The following is a 19588-nucleotide window of genomic DNA, read 5'->3' as shown; positions in this document are numbered from 1 at the left end:
GGACTTGGAAAAGGGTCAAAGGAAGGTAATGAAGATAATTAAAGAGCAGGAAAGTAAGATTCACAATGAAAGCTTTAAAGAGCTTGCAGTTATTTAGTCTACGAAAGGTTATTTAATAACTACCTTTAAGTATATGAAAGGATTTTTATACAGAAAAGGCTGACCTTTTCTTTTTCCTTTTTCTACTAAGGAAAAAGAGAAATTGAGCTCATTTTACAGCATAAAGGATTAGATTAGCATAGAATAAAAGAACATCCTGACACTGAGTCTTGTTAAACACCAGAATGGCAGAGACAGCAAAAAAGTTCTTTAAAAAAAAAAACTTCTAATTTTGAAATAACTTCAGGTTACAGAAAAGTTGCAAAATTAGTATAAAGAATTTTCTCGCCCAGATTCTCCAAATGTTAACATTTTATCATATTTGCTTTATCATTCTCTCTCTAGATGTATATTTTGTCTGAACCTTTTGAGAGTAATTTACAGACATGATGCTCTTTTACCCCTCAATATTTCAGAATGTATTTCCTTAAAAAGAACATTCTCCTGATGAACCATATCAAATTACAAAACTGGGAACTTAACATAGACACAATGCTATTATTTAATCTACAAAATTTATTCAAATTTTGCCAATCGTCCCACTAATGTCCTTTATAGCAAATATATGTGTGTATGTATGTATGTATATATAAAACCAAACCAAATCCATTGCCACCGAGTCAATTCCGACTCATAGCAACCCCACAGGACAGAGTAGAACTACCCCATAGGGTTTCCAGCCTGGTGGGGTAGTGGTTAAGAGCTATGGCTGCTAACCAAAAGGTTAGCAGTTCGAATCCACCAGGCGCTCCTTGGAAACCCTGTGGGGCAGTTCTACTCTGTGCTATAGGCTCACTATGAGTCAGAATCGACTAGAAAGTAACGTGTTTATAAGGCTCCCAAGGAGCGGCTGGTGAATTTTTACTGCCGACCTTTTGGTTAACAGTTGAGCTCTTAACCACTGTGCCACCAGGGCCCCATATATATACATAAGTCAGAACCGACTCCACGGCACCTAACAACAACATATATATATGTAAAAGAGCTGAACAGAAGATTTCACAGGGCAGCTTGAGAGACAAAGAAAAATATTATAATGAAATGTGCAAAAACCTGGAGTTAAAAAACCAAAAGGGAAGAACACACTCAGAATTTCTCAAATTGAAAGAACTGAAGAAAAAAATCAAGCCTCAAGTTGCAATACTGAAGGATTCTATGGACAAAATATTGAATGACACAGAAAGCATCAAAAGAAGATGGAATACACAAAGTCACTATACCAAAAAGAATTGGTTGATGTTCAACCATTTCAGGAGGTAGCATATGATCAAGGACTGATGATATTGAAGGAAGAAGCCCAAGCTGCACTGAAGGCATTGGTGAAAAACAAGGCTCCAGGAACTGATAGAATACCAACTGAGATGTTTCAACAAACGAATGCAGCGCTGGAAGAGCTCCCGTGTCTACGCCAAGAAATTTGGAAGACAGCTACCTGGCTAACCGACTGGAAGACATCCATATTTGTGCCCAAGAAAGGTGATCTAACTGAATACAGAAATTATTGAACAATATCATTAATATCACATGCAATTAAAATTTTGCTGAAGATAATTTAAAAGCAGTTGCAGCAGTATATATCAACAGAGAACTGCCAGAAAATCAAGTCAGATTTAGAAGAGGACGTGGAAGGAGGGATATCATTGCTGACGTCAGATGGATCCTGGCAGAAAGCAGAAAATGCCAGAAAAATGTTTACCTGTGTTTTACTGACTATACAAAGGCATTGGATTGTATGGATCATAACAAATTATGGACAACATTGTGAAGAATGGGAATTCCAGAAACTTCATTGTGCTCATGCGGAACCTGTACATAGACCAAGAGGCAGTCGTTCCAACAGAACAAGAGGATACTGAGTAGTTTAAAATCAGAAAAGTTGTGTGTCGGGGTTGTACTCTTTCACCATTCTTATTCAATCTGCATGCTGATCAAATAATCCAAGAAGCCTGACTATATGGAGAACACAGCATCAGGATTGGAAGAAAACTCATTAATTAATAACCTTCAATATGCAGATGACATAACCTTGCTTACTGAAAGTGAAGAGGACTTGAAGCACTTATAGGTGAAGATCAAAGACTACACAGCCTTCTGTATGGATTACATCTCAACATAAAACAAAAATCCTCACAACTGGACCAATAAGCAACATCATGATAAATGGAGAAAATACTGAAGTTGTCAAGGATTTCATTTTACTGGATCCACAATTAATGCCCATGGAAGCCGCAGTCAAGAAATCAAAATGAGGTATTGCATTGGGCAAGTGGACTGCAAAAGACCTCTTTAAAGTGTTAAAATGTGAAGATGTCGCCTTGAGGACTAAGGTGCACCTGACCCAAGCCATGGCGTTTTCAATCACCTCATATGCATGTGAAAGCTGGGCAATGAATAAGGAAGATGGAAGAACTGATGCCTTTGAATTATGGTGTTGGGGAAGAATAGTGAATATACCACAGACTTCCAGAAGAAGGAGCAAATCTGTCTTGGAAAAAGTACAGCCAGAATGCTCCTCAGGAGAGAAGATTGGGAGACTTTGTCTCATGTACTTTGGACATGTTATCAGGAGAGACCTGTCCCGGGAGAAGGACATCATGCTTGGTAAAGCAGAGGGTCAGTGAAAAAGAGGAAGACACTCAAGGAGGTGGACTGACACACTAGCTGCAATGATGCGCTTAAATATAGCAAGAATTATGAGGATGGCGCAGGACCGGGCACTGTTTTGTTCTGTTATACATAGGGTCCTTAATGAGTTGGAAGTGACTCAATGGCACTTAACAACAACAACAACAAAATGTGTGTATTTTTCCTGATCCATGTTGCATTTAGTTGTCATGTTTCTTATCTCATTTAATCTGGAAAAGTTCTTCAGTCTCTGTCTTTGATGACCCTGATCTTTTTAAGAGTGCAGTCCAATCATTTTGGAGCCTGTCCCTTAATTTGGGTCTCTACTGCTTTTTTAAAACAGATTCTCGTTTGGGGAGTTTTTGAATGAAGTTGTAAGTTGCCCCATGGAGTCAAATTTCAAATAGCAACCCCGTGTGACAAAGTAGAAGTATCCCTTATGATTTTCTAGGCTGTAATCTTTTTTCCATGGCACCTAACAACAACAATCTTTACTGAGCACATCGCCAAATCTTTCTCCTGAGGAGCCACTGGGTCGGTTCAAACCTCAATCTTTCAGTTAGCTGCAGAGCACTTAACCGTTGCACCACTAGGGCTCCTCTTGAATGAAGACCATGGGTTCAACGAGCCTCCCTCTTCAAAGTTCCTCTCAGTCAGGTCATACTGATTATTCTTACTATGTTAGAATTGTTTATAAATGTAGCCCAGACAGTAAAACATCCTTGTATTCAGAACCGATCTGCTTGTATTATATGCATATTTTTTCTGGAATTTCTGCCTCTTACAAATTTAATTTAACAAAAGTAAGTTTGCCCAAGAATTAGCACATACTCATTTTAACGGTTTGAGACTTAAATAACCGGTGGACTCCCATTTCCAGAATCTCACCTTTGCAAAGAATGAAATATGCCCTAGGCTCAAAAGACAAAGAACTACAAAGATGGGTGGGTGTTACTCATTAAAATCATTCAGCAATATTTGTTAAGTGCCTAGTTCTTATACGTTAGGCTCTGTTCCAAGTCCTGGGAATACATCAGAGAACAAAAGAAAACAAAAATCCCTGTTGGGGATTCTAGTTGGACAAATTAAAATTTAAATGAAAAAGATCAGAAACCAAGAATCCCACTTCCTTACATAGGAAGAAGGGATGTCTCTGTGAAAAAGGGCGGCTCTGAGATTCATGATTCCAATCTGAATAATGCTATGGAATCCCTGGCAAATGCGCTGATAATAAATTCTCGGGTTTATCCAAACGCTCAGTACAAATGATTAATCGGAACACCGAAAGCCTGAAACGACGGGCGGGGCTGGGCTTCGTGGGCTGTTCCCAACGACTTTCTCAGCAAGCGGTCCGCTCGGCGTCTGCCCTCTGGGCGGCCGCGCGCTTTCAGGTCCGCAGCACCAGGTCCCGCGCACCTGGCGGGCGGCACCTCTCTGGCCCGGGCAGAAGCACGCACCTGGGAACCGCGCACCGTTAAAGCTCTGCCGGAAAGTAGCTCGCGGGAGCCGGCTCCTCCGAGGGACCTCACCCAGTGCAGTGCAATCTGGGTGGTTTATCCAGGTCCCTCCTAGCCTCGTTCCACGCCTAGTCCCTGCCCCCGCGGCGCCGGAGAGACCGGGAGGGTGGCTCCGAGAAACCGAGGCTGGGCTGCTTGCCAGCCGGAGGGTTTGCGGGAGTCCATTTTTGACTCCGAACCCTGAAGTTCAGGAGGGGAAGCACGCGTCCCTGGAACTGGAGCCGCAAACGAGGGTGGCACCCAGTGTCCTTGCGGGCGCTTGTAACCCTACGAATCTGGGAGCCCGGGCCTATCTGGGCGGGACCCCCGCCCTCTCTCAGAGGACGGGAGCTGCTACCTGCGCCGAGGGCAATCTCGCCTCCGCCCGCGCGCTCTCCTACCCGGAAAGGCGACGGCGCGGCCTCGGGTCCTTCTTCTCCCGCAGGAGCCTGGGTGCCTTCCCCACTCAGTCTCCGCATCGGCAAGCCCAGTCTCCAGCGCCCCTAGACATGCATCTTGAAAGGTTACTCGATTTGTTCCCTCAATGATAGGTATGTGGTTGCCTGGCTTCACACCATGAATACGAAGGGTTGGACACCTGGAGCCAAATTAGTAATACCTCGGACGGAATTCTGTTCCCAAGAATAGATCGGTTTGAAACTTAAAACCCCAGGAAACTTCACCTCTAGCGCTTTTCGCCCTAAAATGTTAACAGGACCCACTACATTGCCGTCAGACCTGGTAGCTGAGGGTGACGATGGAGGCACGAGCCTCTGGACCGACTAAGCTGAGCTAGAGCAGGCAGGTTCTTTGGGAACCAGGTTAAATCGAAACACGAAGGCAAAGGCGTGAGTGGAGGGCGTGGGGACACAGAGGGGAACTGGGGAAAAAGCTTGCTTTGGCCTGATCTAGAAAACATTGAGTACGCGGAGCGGATACATTTCATTTAGGGCCCTAGGGCAAATCAAAGAAGTAGCTCCCTGCCCCGGAGGAGGTTCCAGTCTCGAACTAGCAGCCAGTACTAGACGAGACGCTCCGATTGTTCGGTTAGTGGAGGATAGAAAGCGGGGTGGGGATCATTGTGCCTGAATTCCTCACGAGTCCCCCACCCTACTTTGCGCGCTGTAACTGCGTCTTTGGGCGTGACTTGATGTCAGGACGTCCAACCCCGGACATCTGGGTCTGCCGCACCCAGGGGCTCCTCTCCGGAAAATGGGCAGCGCCGCGGGACTGGGGAGCTTGTCCCAGGCTCCGGCACGGCAAAGGGGAGGGCCCGTAGGGCTTCGCATGCTGTTTGTACTGAAAGGTGTGTTGGGCTCGGGAGGGGCTTTTCCGGTGCAGGGCAATTGCCCCCGCCACCTCCCGGCTGCCGCTGGCGGGTCCCTCCCTCTTCTGCGGTTCGCCCTCCCGGGTCACGACGCCCTGGGCAGCTCCGCGCCCGGGGCCTCACCTCTGGCCTCCTTTCGCCTCCTGGTGCCCGGCCTTTTCGTTTGACCCTTCAGAACCTCCGGCTTCGTTTCCCCCCAGTCGGCCTTCCTCCGAGCTCCCCCGCCCCACACCTGTCGGTTACCTGCAAATGCGACCACCCTTTTCCTGGCGTCTCCAGTCCGCCCCCCTCGGCTCCTTTACCCCTCACCCCTTTCCCGTGTGGCCTCAACTACCCTCTGGGTAGCAACCGCCTCTTCCCCGCCCCTCCTTTCTCCCTCTCCTCGCCCTCCCCTCTTCATTCATCCAGCCATTGTCTCCCTCCCCCTCCTCCCGCTCCCCGAGCGGCCTCCTCCCCCAACGCTGCCACGTCGTGGTTTGAAGGAGCCAATGGGCCGGCGCCGCCAGGTGTCTCTTACCTGCACCACGTGGGGGAGGGGGCGGGCAGGTAGAGCCACATCCCAAAACAGAAAGGCTTTCAGCCATTGCGCGCGCCTCCGGGAGGTGCAACCCTGCTCCTAGCTTTTTGCATAGACGCACGGGCAATTGAATACAAAAAGGGAAGGCCTCCTGGCCCTCCTTCCCACCCCCCCCCTTCCTGCCCTGGGTGTGGAGCACTGGCCAGGTGTGGGCTTGGGTGGCTGGTTACCGCCTTTTGCACCGGCAGCGGCGAGTGGGGGGGGTGGGCGCGCTTTCTTTTTTCTTAGAAGAGGTTTTAGCACAGGTTTTCTCGTTTTCACTTCCACCCCACTTCACCGCCTCCCGACCCCCCTTCTCCCCCTCCCCACCTATCGTCATGACGGCGTCTCCGGATTACTTGGTGGTGCTTTTTGGGATCACTGCTGGGGCGACCGGGGCCAAGCTGGGCTCGGATGAGAAGGAGCTGATCCTGCTGGTATGGAAAGTGGTGGATCTGGCCAACAAGAAGGTATTTCTCCACGTTACTGTCCAAATGCAAGGCGTGGGACAAGAACTTTGTTGTAGAAGTTTGGGGGCGGAAGCGTCGGTAAACAAGTGCTCGTTTGCTCATTTGGGAGGCTGGACCCGAGGCCTAGGGAATCCAGCGTAAAACCAAACTTGTTGGCCAACCTCCTTGTAGCCATTTCAGCCCTCTGAAATCTGGCTCAGGTGGGGAGGACGGCGCTGCCGAGCCAGGTTCTCTGCCCGTCGAGGGACACCAAGGGGACCCGGGGTGGGGTCCCTCGGGCCCCAGCGCCCGCTTTGAGGGCCTTTCCGACCAGATCCGGGTGGGGGTGGGGCCGGAGCTGAGACGGGCGGTCTAGCGAGCTTTGATTCTTCCGCCAGACCCTAAGAGTAGCGGGCGGCGGGCCCACCTGGGAAGCGAGGGAGGAGGAGGGTGAAGAGAGAGGGGCACCGGAACTGATGGAGGGGAAAACTGACCCCTGCTTCTCGCCCCGGAGGTCGGACAGTTACACGAAGTACTAGTTAGACCGGATCAGTTGGAACTGACGGAGGACTGCAAAGAAGAAACCAAGATCGACGCCGAAACCCTGTCCTCAGCGCCTCAGCTGGACCAAGCGCTCCGACAGGTGACAGCCCTGGGCCACGCCGCCCACCCTCAGCGGCACCGCGCGCGCATCTCCCTACCAGGCCCGACGCTGTGTCGGGGCGTCCATGCGCGCCCCCTGGGGCAGGGTGGCGAGACACCGGGCCGCGTGGGTGGGAACCTTGCCTCTAGGACCGAGCCAGGAGGCCCAGGTGGGCCGAGGTCGCTTCTCCTCTTCGCCTCCCAGCCCCCAGGGTCTTAGGTCGAAACCTTCGTGAGTCGTTCCTAGGGCCGTAGATAGCCATCTGGGTTTTACTAATTGGGCTTCCGTAACGAGGGGCAGGGGCAGAGTTTGAATCCTAGCGCACCCATGCCCTGGCCCACACCTCAGACGCGGCTCAGCCTTGGGGCAGGGGGCGCTGTGGTGTAGACTCGCGGACCGCCCACCGGCCAGAGCGAGGTCGGAACCCCCGGGTTGGTTTGCCCGGCGTCTTTGGTTCCGGATTCTGCACTCCCAAAGCTTTGGTTTCATTCCTTCTTTAGCTCCCTTGGTCTCAGCGCTGAGGGAAGGTTTGCAGGTCCGAACATGTAGTGCTGTTCCTTGGGTCACTGTGGGACTGGTGGAATGTCCTTAGTTGGAATTGAGGTGACCTAAAACCCGGCTGCTGCGGCATGCTGACTACAGCACAGGGCCAGGCGCTAAACACCTGTAAAAAGAGAATGCTCCGCGCTCTCATGGCCCCATCCTGGAACACAAATTGCGAATTATGGGAGAAAATTATCTTTCAAAAAACGTGTTACTAGGCTGTTCAGAGGTCCGTATGCCCACATTTGTTTATCAGAAACTGCCATCTTTCTTAAGCCTGGCACATCCAAGCCTTTAAAAAGTAAAACCAGGGAATGAGGTAATCTGAAGACAACCCGCTAATGAAACGAGACCTCTGCCTTAAAAGCCTTGAACGGGTTTATCGGAAAAATGGAGGGCATGGAAGGGAGAATGCATTTACTAGCTTCTTCTGGGCGTAAAGCGCAGGTTGGTTACAAAGCTTCCTGATTTAAAGGAAGCGCGCAGGCAGATAGCGATCTTTCTCTGGTTATTACCAAGTGGGGTCACTTGACACTGTTTTAAATCCTACATCAATTTCATCCCTGTGTGTGTTTTGTTCTTTTTCAGTTTAACCAGTCAGTGAGCAATGAATTGAATATTGGGGTAGGGACTTCCTTCTGTCTCTGTACCGATGGGCAGCTTCATGTCAGGCAAATCCTGCATCCTGAGGCTTCCAAGAAGGTAAGAGGGTTGGCTTCTCAAAAGAGATTGGACCTTTGTGGTGACTGGAGGCTTTTTTTTTTTTTAAATGGTTTATCCAAGTTTATTTTTAAAAGATGCGCTACACTTTCATAGAGATGTTCAGAATTGCAGTGGTTTTATAAATACTCTTTGGTGAGTTAATAAAGTGGAGTTTCTTTCTCTTTTTAACTCAGCTTTTTGAGATGCTTAACATTCTTCCTTTTTCAAGGCTTAAGACAGTCTGACTTTTGAACATTTATAATAACTACAAATGGGAGGAGAGAAGTGTGTTTTAATACATTGTAATATTCCCATTTGTGTAGAAAATGCTTTATCCTGGAAGGAAGGAGAAAAAAATTCAACTAAATAATTTTTAGTTGTAATTCTAGTAATTTCTTTAAAAAGCCATGTACAACTTAAAGTAAGACTTAACTGTGTGTCTAGTGAAAATTAATTATAGCACACTGCTTCTTGTCTGACTTTAAATAAATGTTCAAAACTGATTGAATCTTCTGTCAAAATAATAGGGTCAGCCCCATCTTTTACCTTTGCTAGTTTTTTTGATATGAAAAAGATTAAGGAGTGAGAAAAAACAATCTTAATGTAGATAATGTGATTTTTCTCCCTGGCAAGAATACTGAGGGACTTGGGGAAAATAGTAGACAGGGAACCCAATGTAGCCAATCATTGCTAATGGAGTTGCTCTTATCAATTTAAATTAGTTTGGGCTGTAACTTTTTAGTGTGGTAGGCAGGTAATGAGCTTGAAAAGATGGAAGTAAACTATTTTTATGTAACTGTATGAGACAAGTCTTGCAATGACAGGCTTAGACAGGCAAACAATAGATGGCACAGGTGAGTGGTCTGCAGATTTTCTTTTTACTGAAGTTGGGAAAATGTTGGAAATGAGGTAAATGTATATTGGCAGAAAAGTTTAAAGAAGTAACTCAAGTTCCTATGTCTTTAGGGTTGAATCACTCCTTTTATAGCAAGCTCAATAATTATTTGAAAAATGGGAGGATTTTAAAAAAATTAAATGTTAGACTACTTTCTATACCCTTATATGATCTTTCTCTCTCCCTATATATATACATATATATAAAAAATCTATGTATGTGTGTGTGTATAATTTTTTTTTCCCTCAGATTCAGATGGCAAGGGGGTCAAGAGGTAATCCTTTCGCTATCAGGCAGGAGGAAAATGGTTGTTTTTATTATTTTTGATGGACTGCTTTGGATGTGGAAAAATAACCTTCAGAGAAAAATTAAGCCATTTTCCTAAGCCACTTCTATTACGATTTTTGATTTAAACACAGGAAATGAAAACAATTTAGTATCATAATGAAAGTAATTCTGTCTATTCACTAAAGAAAAGTAGGGAACTGATAAAAGCAAATAATCCTGCCACTTAAAAAACAATATTTTTTTAAATTTAATATCAACATATTTGGGTATATTCTTCCAGATAATTGTAGAAAAAGGTGACTTTTACAAGGAAGGTTCATACTATGCAGACTTGTTTTCTTACAACATCAGTATCCTTTATAAAGTACCAAGTAAAACATTCTGTATTTTAATATAGCTACTTAGACCAATCCTTTATTGTTAGACATCTGAGTTATTGTCATTACAGACAGCTTTTTTTAAATGAACATTTTTGTAGGTAGTCTTGAGGATCCTCCTCTGAAAGCTGTTGTCATGATGCAGTGATACTAATTTCAAATACAGCACGAGCAAGTCATGTCTAACAGAATCCGATGGAGGAAATTTGGATAGAAGGACATATTAATACATAAATGTTATGGGTCATAAACATTAAAAAGTCTTTATTTCCTGGATTTTCTAATGTGTACAAATGGATAAAAATTCCCACTAAGCAAACACACAAAGTGTTTTGAAATTCTAAGAAAAATCTAAATTCAGTTTAAAAAAAAAAAATCTTTAAAAGTTATTCATCGAGGTGTTTTTTCCCCAGAAAAACAGTAGTATAATACTGTAGTATTTATTTTTAGCCTAGACAGTTGTGGTTTGTTTAATAACCTCAGAGTGGTGCTGGTAGCTCAGAACAACAAGTAACCTTACTACTTTGCCTTTGGGATTTGTAATACTTTTTTTTTTTTTTTAAGTCTAAGTTGAGTGCTTGGGTACAGCCAGAATAATAGTAGGAAAACTGATAATGGGACTGTATTTTGGCACAAAAGTAATCCTTTTCAGGTAATCAGGAATTTATCTTCTTGATCTAATTATCCATTAATTGTCTGTGAAAATATTTATTGTCATGAACCCAGTAGTCAGAACTGCTACATTTTACTATTAAATAGGAGAACTGAGAGGGCTGATACTGCTGCCTGAAAATACAGATGATCTAAAATGATTATGGCTGGGAAAAGATTATAGTAGTATAACCCAGGACATATAAAGCATAACAGCCTGAATGTATTAACAGCTTCAGAAATGTTTTGAATGGAAGGCATAATGGAGCACAAACATTGTAATCCATTACCTTAAAATAGGATGACATTTTTTTCATGAGACTCGTATACAGGATCTAATATTATGACAGGGACAGGCCAAGCTACTCAAAATAAATCCACTTTTGCATTTAATTCTTAGGTTCCTAATTATTAGGGAAACATTGAACTAAATTTACTTAATTAACGGTATCTCCCTTGTTCTTCCCCAGAATGTATTATTGCCTGAATGCTTCTATTCCTTTTTTGACCTTCGAAAAGAATTCAAAAAGTGTTGCCCTGGTTCCCCTGATATGGACAAACTGGATATTGCAGCAATGACAGAGTGTATCCTTTTAATGATTACTCAAGAAATCATTTGAAAAGCTAGCTCCAGGGAAAAAATGGTAATTCAAGAAACTTTATAACATTTTGTTATTTTATCAGCCTGTTGAAAATTTGTCTACTGTGCTGGGAGGAATTAATAGTATAACTATAGGCCTATTTCAAAATAGTTATGATTTAGTGAATTTGAACAGTGATTGTTAGTTGAATGGATTTAGAGGTGAATGCATCTAAAATAGAATTCCATTTCACAATTACAATTACGTGTTTTTGTAGCAATGACTTGGAGAAGACTTTTTTTCTTTTTTTTTTTTCTGTAGATCCAAGGCCACTTGTTCTTGATTACCTTGGTTTTAGGGTTTATTCTGACTTCTTTGGAATGGATAAGAATTTTATTTTAAGTAGTGGGTGTATGCTCTTTACAAACCTTTGTTCACTGGCACTCCTTTTAACCTCCTCTGCATTTTTTAAATACATATGACTCGACACCATGATGATTATAGTAAACCATGTTTGGAAATGATAAAATGAGTCAGGATTTCCTTACAGATTCTTTAATTACTAATATAGTATATTTGGTGCATTATATATTGTAAAAATAAATTTTATAATCACAAATTTTTGTGATTATCAATGACCTATTGTCTCTTATTCAGAAAGTCTTTAAAGTGCTGAGCAATAAGCAGTCATGTGCTAATATATTAGATGAGTAATGGAAGGGTTAGGCGATTCACAAAGCCACTATCCGAGTCATCATAAAATAGAATCTAAGACACTTTCAGGAACTTGTGTGTTATAGGTGTTTGTTCTTAAACTTTCCAATTCTTTTTCAGAAACTAAAGCCTGATTTTTGCCTTATTTCAAAAAATTTTTTTTCCTGATTGAAAAAGCTTGTTTGCATATTTTTCCTAACTGATTCTAAGCAGGTCAAACCCACTTTTGTCTTACTCCTGGAAGCAGTTAGCTGGAATTTTGGTTTAGTGGCAACCAGTGGTGCTTGGAAGAGGGTGGAATAAACTCGTTTTGAGGGAATTCTTGTAAGACTTCTTGTGTTTTGTTGGTTTGAGTGCTTAACTATTTGCTACAGTGGTACAAAATAGAACAAAACAATCTAGAAAAAAAATAGGAGTATAGTGGGGAGGATATCTAGTAAGTTTTCTTAATTTAGAAAAAGATACTTTTATTAGGAAAGGTGACATATTAAGAATTGTTTATCCTTGACTATTCATTTTTCCACTTTTAGCAAAGAAAACCTTTCCTAGTAATAGTATAGTGGGTCAAGATACTAATAAAAAATTTTCATAATTACAAAGTTCTTATCTTAATTTATTTTGATTGTCCCAATGTGTTACCAGTTCAGGGAAAACTTGTTAAAAGTTAAAAACAGTTCATTCTTCTTAAGAGCTTCACATATATAAAATTTGGGTTTATTAGTAAACATTTTCAGCATGATTGCCTGGGCTACTTATGTGATTTGTTCTGTATTATATAGTATACAGTACTTTTTAAAATACAATGAAGTTGCATTCTGACCTTTAGGTGAATGGGTATAATACTATGCCAAGTATTTGTCATTCCTTTAATTCTAGCTCTGTAAGCCTATGTTTGCAGTTCTTTTTCAAGTGCCATGAGATGAAAATTTGAAATATTTGACTGTAGTGAACAGATGAATTGTGACTAAAGCAAAGTTGAGCTCTATTTTTTAAAGTTTAAAGGATATGCCTGAAATTTGAGGATCTCATGGCCATTTAGTAATGCATTCATTGAAAAATAGGGAATTTTACATCCATCAAAGAATAGCTAATTATAATCTAGTTTCTTTGGACTTCCATTGGGAATAGTCTTAGATTTATAGTTTTATTAACATTCACAATCTGAAAGTAGATTTTAATCTTAAATGTTTAAATTAATGTTACTCTTACGTGTTTTTTTAACCCATTTAACAGGTAAGAAATGATAATAAACTTTCCTAGCAGTGTTTTTAATTTTACACTGCTGCTTGGGTCAATTATTTTATGACTCCTATTCAGACTAGGCCAAACCAATTATTCAGGTCAACAGCAATCATATCAGATTTGAATATCAACTTGTCCTTATGTATGCAAAGTATTTCTACCATACCTGAACTGAAGAGTTGTTCTGTTCTTTCAGACCACTAAACAGTTTCATTTCTAATATTCAAATGACGAATTTAAAAACATAAGGATGGCCATTAAACACCCTTGGTGGTTTTGCCAAGTAGATGGAGTGTCATATGCTCCTGAGGATTACCTGCCTCACCAGGTAAACCAGTGGGGGAGGGAAGGAGGGTCCTGCCAACCCTTGGAAAGGAATAAGTGAGAGAATATGTAGGTTGACTTGCTTGTTTAATTTTTCTTGCTGTGAAATACCTGTGTCATTTTTGTTTTTAAAATGAAGGTATTGTGGGCATATAGAATTAGTGGTTTGTTTGGAACCTCTGTGACTTCACAGTATTAAGAGTATTGGGAGTATGGTTTATTAATTTTATATTCAAGTCATTTTTATATCTCTCTCTGATTTTTGTGTTGACAACAGAACTTTTTTTTTGCAGATAACTATTTATTATTGTTTTGTGACATTAGTTGCAATCCCCACAACGTGACAGCACACTTCTCCTTTTCACCCTGGGTTCCCTGTGTCCATTCGACCAGTTCTATCTCTTCCTGTCTTCTCATCTTGCTTTTGGACAGGAGCTGCCCATTTGGTCTCATATATCTGATTGAACTAAGAAGCACATTCTTCACATGTATTATTTTTTATTTTATAGCCCTGTCTAATCTTTGTCTGAAGAGTGGGCTTCAGGAATGGTTTCAGTTCTGGGTTAACAGTACGTCCAGGGGCCATAGTTTTAGGGGTTCCTCCAGTCTCTGTTGGACCATTAAGTCTGGTCTCTTTACATGAATTAAAGTTCTGTTCTACATTTTTCTCCTGCTCTGTCCAGGACTCTGTTGTGTTCCCTGTCAGGGTGGTCATTGGTGGTAGCTGGGCACCATCTAGTTCTTCTGGTCTCAGGTTGGTGGAATCTCTGGTGTAATAGAACTTTTTTAGTAAAAGAAAGCAGTAAGACCTTTTTTTAAAAAAAATTAAATTTTTGAAAAATATGCAGCATTTCCAGGTATTTATGGAACATCAAAGAAAATGAGAATGTTGTCAATTTGTAACGGAAGAGGCTAAAGCCCGAGCTATAGAGTCATACAACCCGGACTTGAGTGGGCCCTGCCGCTCAACAGCTTTGCTTTCCTAGGAAGTTTCTTGGCTTCTCGAAGCCTAACTTTTATCTTAGGTATTCCCAAATGAAAGCTTTGTAAACCATCAGGTGCTATGTGAATGAAAAGTATGAACCCTTTGCTAAAAGAAAGAGTTTAGGAATTTCTTGAATGCAGTTCTGATTCTCATTTTAGCACTTACTTCCCTCTTTTGGTTTTTGTACTGGTTCTAAAACCACTTCTGGTGTTGAGCCTCTCTGAGTTATTTTGGTTACAGTTTTGTTGCCTTCTTTTGCATTATGCAGTCCCAGCTGGAGAGAAGACCTCATTTAACAGTTGAACTGTGCATGGCATTTTTTAAGCTTGTTATGTAATCAGATGAAATGGTGAAGGTGTGATGGTGATGAGATAGGGATTGTGGCTTTGGTGATTTTATTTATTTTGATGAAATCATTTTAGATCCTTTAGAGGAAATGAATGCTCGTTGTCTCCTGCTGAAAGGACATTTTGATTATGGGGCAATATGTATAAATTATTATTTTTTAATCCATTTTTTTAAAAGGGCATTATTTACATCAACCCCGATTTTCCTCTATACTATTGGATAGAATCAGTCCCTTTTGTTTTCTTAACCTGTTTTGTTTTTGTTTCTGTTTAAAGCTTTGTGATTCATGAACTGATTTATTCTCAATCAAAACCTCTACCATTGTGTTCATTTCACCTTGCCAAGCTTTTACTGAGGACTTATGGTGCAATGGTTAAGAGCTTGGCAGTTTGAATCCACCAGGCACTCCTTGGAAACCCTGTGGGGCAATTCTACTCTGTCCTGTTGGGTCACTATGAATCGGAATTGACTTGATGGCAACAGGTTTGGTTTCTTTTCTTACTTTAAATAGTATAGCCTTGTAAGGACACCTGGTGAAGGAAGGTGTGTGTTGCGGGGGGGAAGAGTATCAACTGAGTACTTAAAATTATAGCCCAGTAGGAGAGGTATCACCCCCATTTTATTGCTGGGGAAACTGAGGTTCAGAGGTTCTGTCTTGACTTCAGTTAAATGCTCCAGCATTTGAACTCAAGTCCATATCACAGAAAAATCTTACTTATTAACTAGGTGGGATTGTTTTCTAGAATGTACAAAGATCATCTGAGAGTGAGTTTGTCTTTTTAAATACTCCCTTTTAAATTTGTATTATCCTATGTTTCCTGAGCACACACTGACTAAACCATTCAGCCATAAAAGGAAGTCAATTTGGGGTTGTAAAATTCCTATCCGGTTGTAGGGTATGTGCTGTTTGACATGATTACATGATTAACACATGTTAGTTCACTTGTGCAGCCTTTCATTATCAGGGTAAGAAAAAATCACTAAACCACTCTTGCGTCCCCATCCAAGGATTAGTAAATGTGTGTGTGTTAGCTAGCAGTGTGACATTGACTTGTTTTTCTCAATTATTAAAAACAGGGGTTAAGAGTCTTAATAGCATAGTGGGATTTACTGGGTTCAGAGCCAATTTTTACTATACCGCTCAGCCTCAGTTTTTCCATCTTATAATGGCAAGGCTATTGGAAGGTATAAGGAAATAGAGTATGCAACCACTTAGCCAGTGCCTGGCCTGCCCGTGTCCTCCAACATGACTGCGATCCTGTTTACCTCACCAGGTTGTTGGTGTCTCAGATGAGGAAAAATAAGATCTTATTTAAACTCTTTTACACGTAAAATAATTTCAATCTCGTGTATGACTAGATATAGACCTCTCAAAGCATAAGCTACATGTTAGTATGGGTAAATTTTGAGGTTACTTTGGCTTCTCCATTTGTAAAATGTTCTTGTTCTGTACTTAAGTGGTTATTTGTTCTGATTAGTTGAACTGGGCCTCTGTAATCCCACAAACCTTCATTACCCTGCTTAAAAAGTGGCAGGAAGCACTGAATCCTCCTTGGTAACTTTCTCTGTCTGTGAAAGGGATTTTAAATATTGCCAAGTGTACAGTTAAGCTGGGTTAGTAGTTGAACTTGTTGGAGGGGGGAAGGGACTGTCTTTGGCATCTCATTGAGCCAAATCAGCAAATTCTCTGGCTTGTGGTCTATAATAAATGACTAGAAATAGTATATACTCTTTGCCAGCATTCAGTAACAATGAGTTGTTATGTTAATTATGTGTGGTTTATTTAAATTAGTTAATAATTTACTTTTAAAATGTGAATTTGGGAATTCCAGGATACAGTTTTATTTTCTGAAAGCTTCCAGAAGACTTGTTATGATGAGATCTTGCTTTCCTAATTTGCTTATCCCATTTAAACGTGTTTTTTAAAGTAAAATTTTTAGTATCTTTTGTTGAATTATTCCCTACCTCCATCTTATTTCTTCTAGGGTGTAATTAACCTACCAGTTTTGTTAAAAATATTTTTAACAGGACCCTTCATTACAATTATACCTCCTAAAATAATATTTGTTAAGTATAGACCTCATTTTTTCCCCTTGGAAATAAGAAGTTTCTGAGGAATAGAGTTAAAACTATGGTTTTGGATTCTTTCCCCAGCATTTCGTTACTGATGTAAAGACGTTTTTGTTGCCTTGGCTTCTGGTGATGTTTTTGCCTTTTACAGTGGCATTCTTTTTTTTTTTTTTTCCCTAAATTTTAGTTATTTTGCTGTTGTTGATAATATACACAGCAAAACATACACCAATTCAACAGTTTCTACATGTACAATTCAGTGACATTGATTACATTATTTGAGTTGAGCAAGCATTCACACTTTCCTTTTCTGAGTGGTTCTTCCCTCATTAACATAATCTTACTGCCCCCTGAGGTTCCTATCTAATCTTTTGAGTTGCTGTTGTCAACATGATCCCATGTAGGTAGTTCTTAAAAGAGCATAATGCTCAAGGCAGACCTTTTTGTACTAGTTAAACTAAACTATTGTTTGGTTGTAGGATGACTTCAAGGGATATTTTTGGTTTAAGGTTTGCATATTATCTCAGGGCAGTAATTTCAGGAGTTCATCCACCCTCCATGGCTCCAGAAAGTCTGTAGTCCATGAGAATTTTAAATTCTGTTCTGCATTTTCCCCCTTTTGATCAGGATTCTTCTATGGAATCTTTGATCAAAATAATTCAGTAATGGTAGCCAGACACCATCCAGTTCTTCTGGTCTCATGTTCATGGAGGCAATTAGCCGCACGTTCCATATACTGCTTGTCTTCCTGACTCTCCTTCCTCTGTTGCTCCAGGTGAATAGAGACTAGTTGTGCCTTGGATGACCACTTGCAAGCTTTTAAGACCCCAGGCACTATGCAATGAACAGAAACATTACACACATTATTAGGCCAGTTAACTGGCAAGTCCCATGTAACCATGACCCTAAATCTCCAAACCAAGTAACCCAATTCCATGAGGTGTTTGGTTGTATGTAAGCAGCCTCAGCAGCTCTTTTTTCTTCTTCTTTTTTTTGTCATTGTAAATATATCTAGCACACAACTTTTGCCAATTCAACTCTATACAGATACACAACTTATTGACAGCAATTGTGCAACCCTGCCTTTAATCAAGGTGATTTTTCTATCACCATTAACCCCTCTTTCCCCCCTCCCTCCTGCCTCAATAAATACTAATAAGTTTTGGTCTCTCTACATTTTCCTTTTTTTGTCTTTTTATGTGAGGTCATACAAAATTTGTCCTTTTGTAGTTGCCTTTTTTTGCTCAGCATAAAGTCTTCAAGTTCCACTGATACTGTAGTATATATCAAAACTTCATTTCTTCTACTAGTTGATTAGTATTCCATTGAATGTATATACCACATTTAGTTTAGCCATTCATTTGTTGATGGGCACTTAGGTTGTTTCCATCTTTTGGCTATTGTGAATAGTGTTGCAATGAACATTGGTGTGCAAGTCTCTGAGTCGCTGCTTTCAGTTTTTTGGGTATATATCTAGGAGTAGAATTACCTAGGTCATATGGTAGTTCTAGTTTTAGTTTTTTGAGGAACCGCGACACTTTTACACAATGGCTGTACCACTTTGCATTCCCACCAGCAATAGGTAAGTGTTCCAATGTCCCCACATCTTTTCCCACTTTTGTTATTTTTGTTTTTTTATCTCAGCCATCCTAAACCAAAAATCCAAACTCATTGCCATGAGTTGATTCTGACTCATAGTGACCCTATAGGACAGAGTAGAACTGCCCCTTAGGGTTTCCAAGGATTCCAACTGCCGACTTTTTGGTTAGCAGCCGAGCTCTTCTTAACCACTGTGCCACCAGGGCTTCTCCTCCTAGTCAGAGTGAAATGGTATCTAATTGTGGTTTTGATTTGCACCTTTCTGATAGCTAATGATGCTGAGCATCTTTTCATGTGTTTGGTGACCATTTGAATGTTCTTTCTGGTGAATGTCTATTCAGGTCCTTTGCCCATTTTATGATTGGGTTGTCTTTTTGTTAAGTTTTCGAAGTTTTATGTGCATTTTGGTTATTGGATTCTTGTTGGATATGTGGTTTCTGAAGATAATTCTCCCAGTAAGTAGCTTGTCTTTTTACTTTTTTGGTAGTCTTGATGAACAAATGTTTTTAATTTTTATGAGGTCCCATTTATTAATTTTGTCTTTTGCTATTTGTGCTTTTGCTATTATATTAGATAATCCATTGTGGAAAGCTTGGCGTGACACATTGCTCCTGCTTGTTCTTCTAAGAACTTTATGGTTTTAGTTTACACATTTAGGTCCTTAATCCATTTTGAATTTGGTTTTCTGTGTGGTGTGAGATATGGATCCTGTGTCATTTTTCTGCATGTGGAAATCCACTTTCCCAGCACCATTTATTTAAGAGACTCTTCTTTCCCCATCGAATGGACTTAACACTCTTGTCAAAAATCAGTTGACTATAGATGTGTGGGTTTATTTCTGAACTCTCAATTCTATTCCATTGGTCTGTGTGTCTATTGTTATACCAGTACCAGGCTGTTTTTGATTATTGTGGCTGTATAATATGTTTTAAAATCAGGAAATGTGAATTCTCCTATTTTGTTCTTTTTCAACATTGTTTTAGGTATTCATGATCTCTTGCTATTCCATATAAAGCTGAGGATTTGTTTTTCTATTCTGTAAAGAAGGCTGTTGGAATTTTTGTTGAGTTTGCA

At 41.2% G+C, this 19588-nt stretch overlaps 1 protein-coding gene across 5 annotated transcripts in view; it reads left to right on the top strand.

Moving 5' to 3' along the window:
• The first annotated feature begins 6201 nt into the window (after window positions 1-6201).
• ESRP1 (epithelial splicing regulatory protein 1) overlaps window positions 6202-19588 on the top strand; it is a 58147-nt gene continuing 44760 nt past the window's right edge. For 4 of the 5 annotated variants that reach the window (XM_004370768.1, XM_004370766.1, XM_012559839.1 and 1 more), the window contains exons 1-4: window positions 6266-6573; window positions 7067-7195; window positions 8327-8440; window positions 11122-11236. In XM_004370768.1, the coding sequence (XP_004370825.1) occupies window positions 6442-6573; window positions 7067-7195; window positions 8327-8440; window positions 11122-11236 (490 nt within the window). In that variant the 5' untranslated portion in view covers window positions 6266-6441. Of the gene's footprint in view, window positions 6574-7066; window positions 7196-8326; window positions 8441-11121; window positions 11237-19588 lie in introns of all 5 variants that reach the window. The other variant, XM_004370767.2, reaches the window with a different exon arrangement.

The sequence above is a fragment of the Trichechus manatus genome, unplaced genomic scaffold (assembly GCF_000243295.1).
Source record: "Trichechus manatus latirostris isolate Lorelei unplaced genomic scaffold, TriManLat1.0 scaffold00009, whole genome shotgun sequence".
In the NCBI taxonomy this organism is placed as follows: Eukaryota; Metazoa; Chordata; class Mammalia; order Sirenia; family Trichechidae; genus Trichechus; species Trichechus manatus.
The sequence above is the reverse complement of the archived record's forward strand: the minus strand, read 5'-3'. Positions and strand labels throughout refer to the sequence as shown.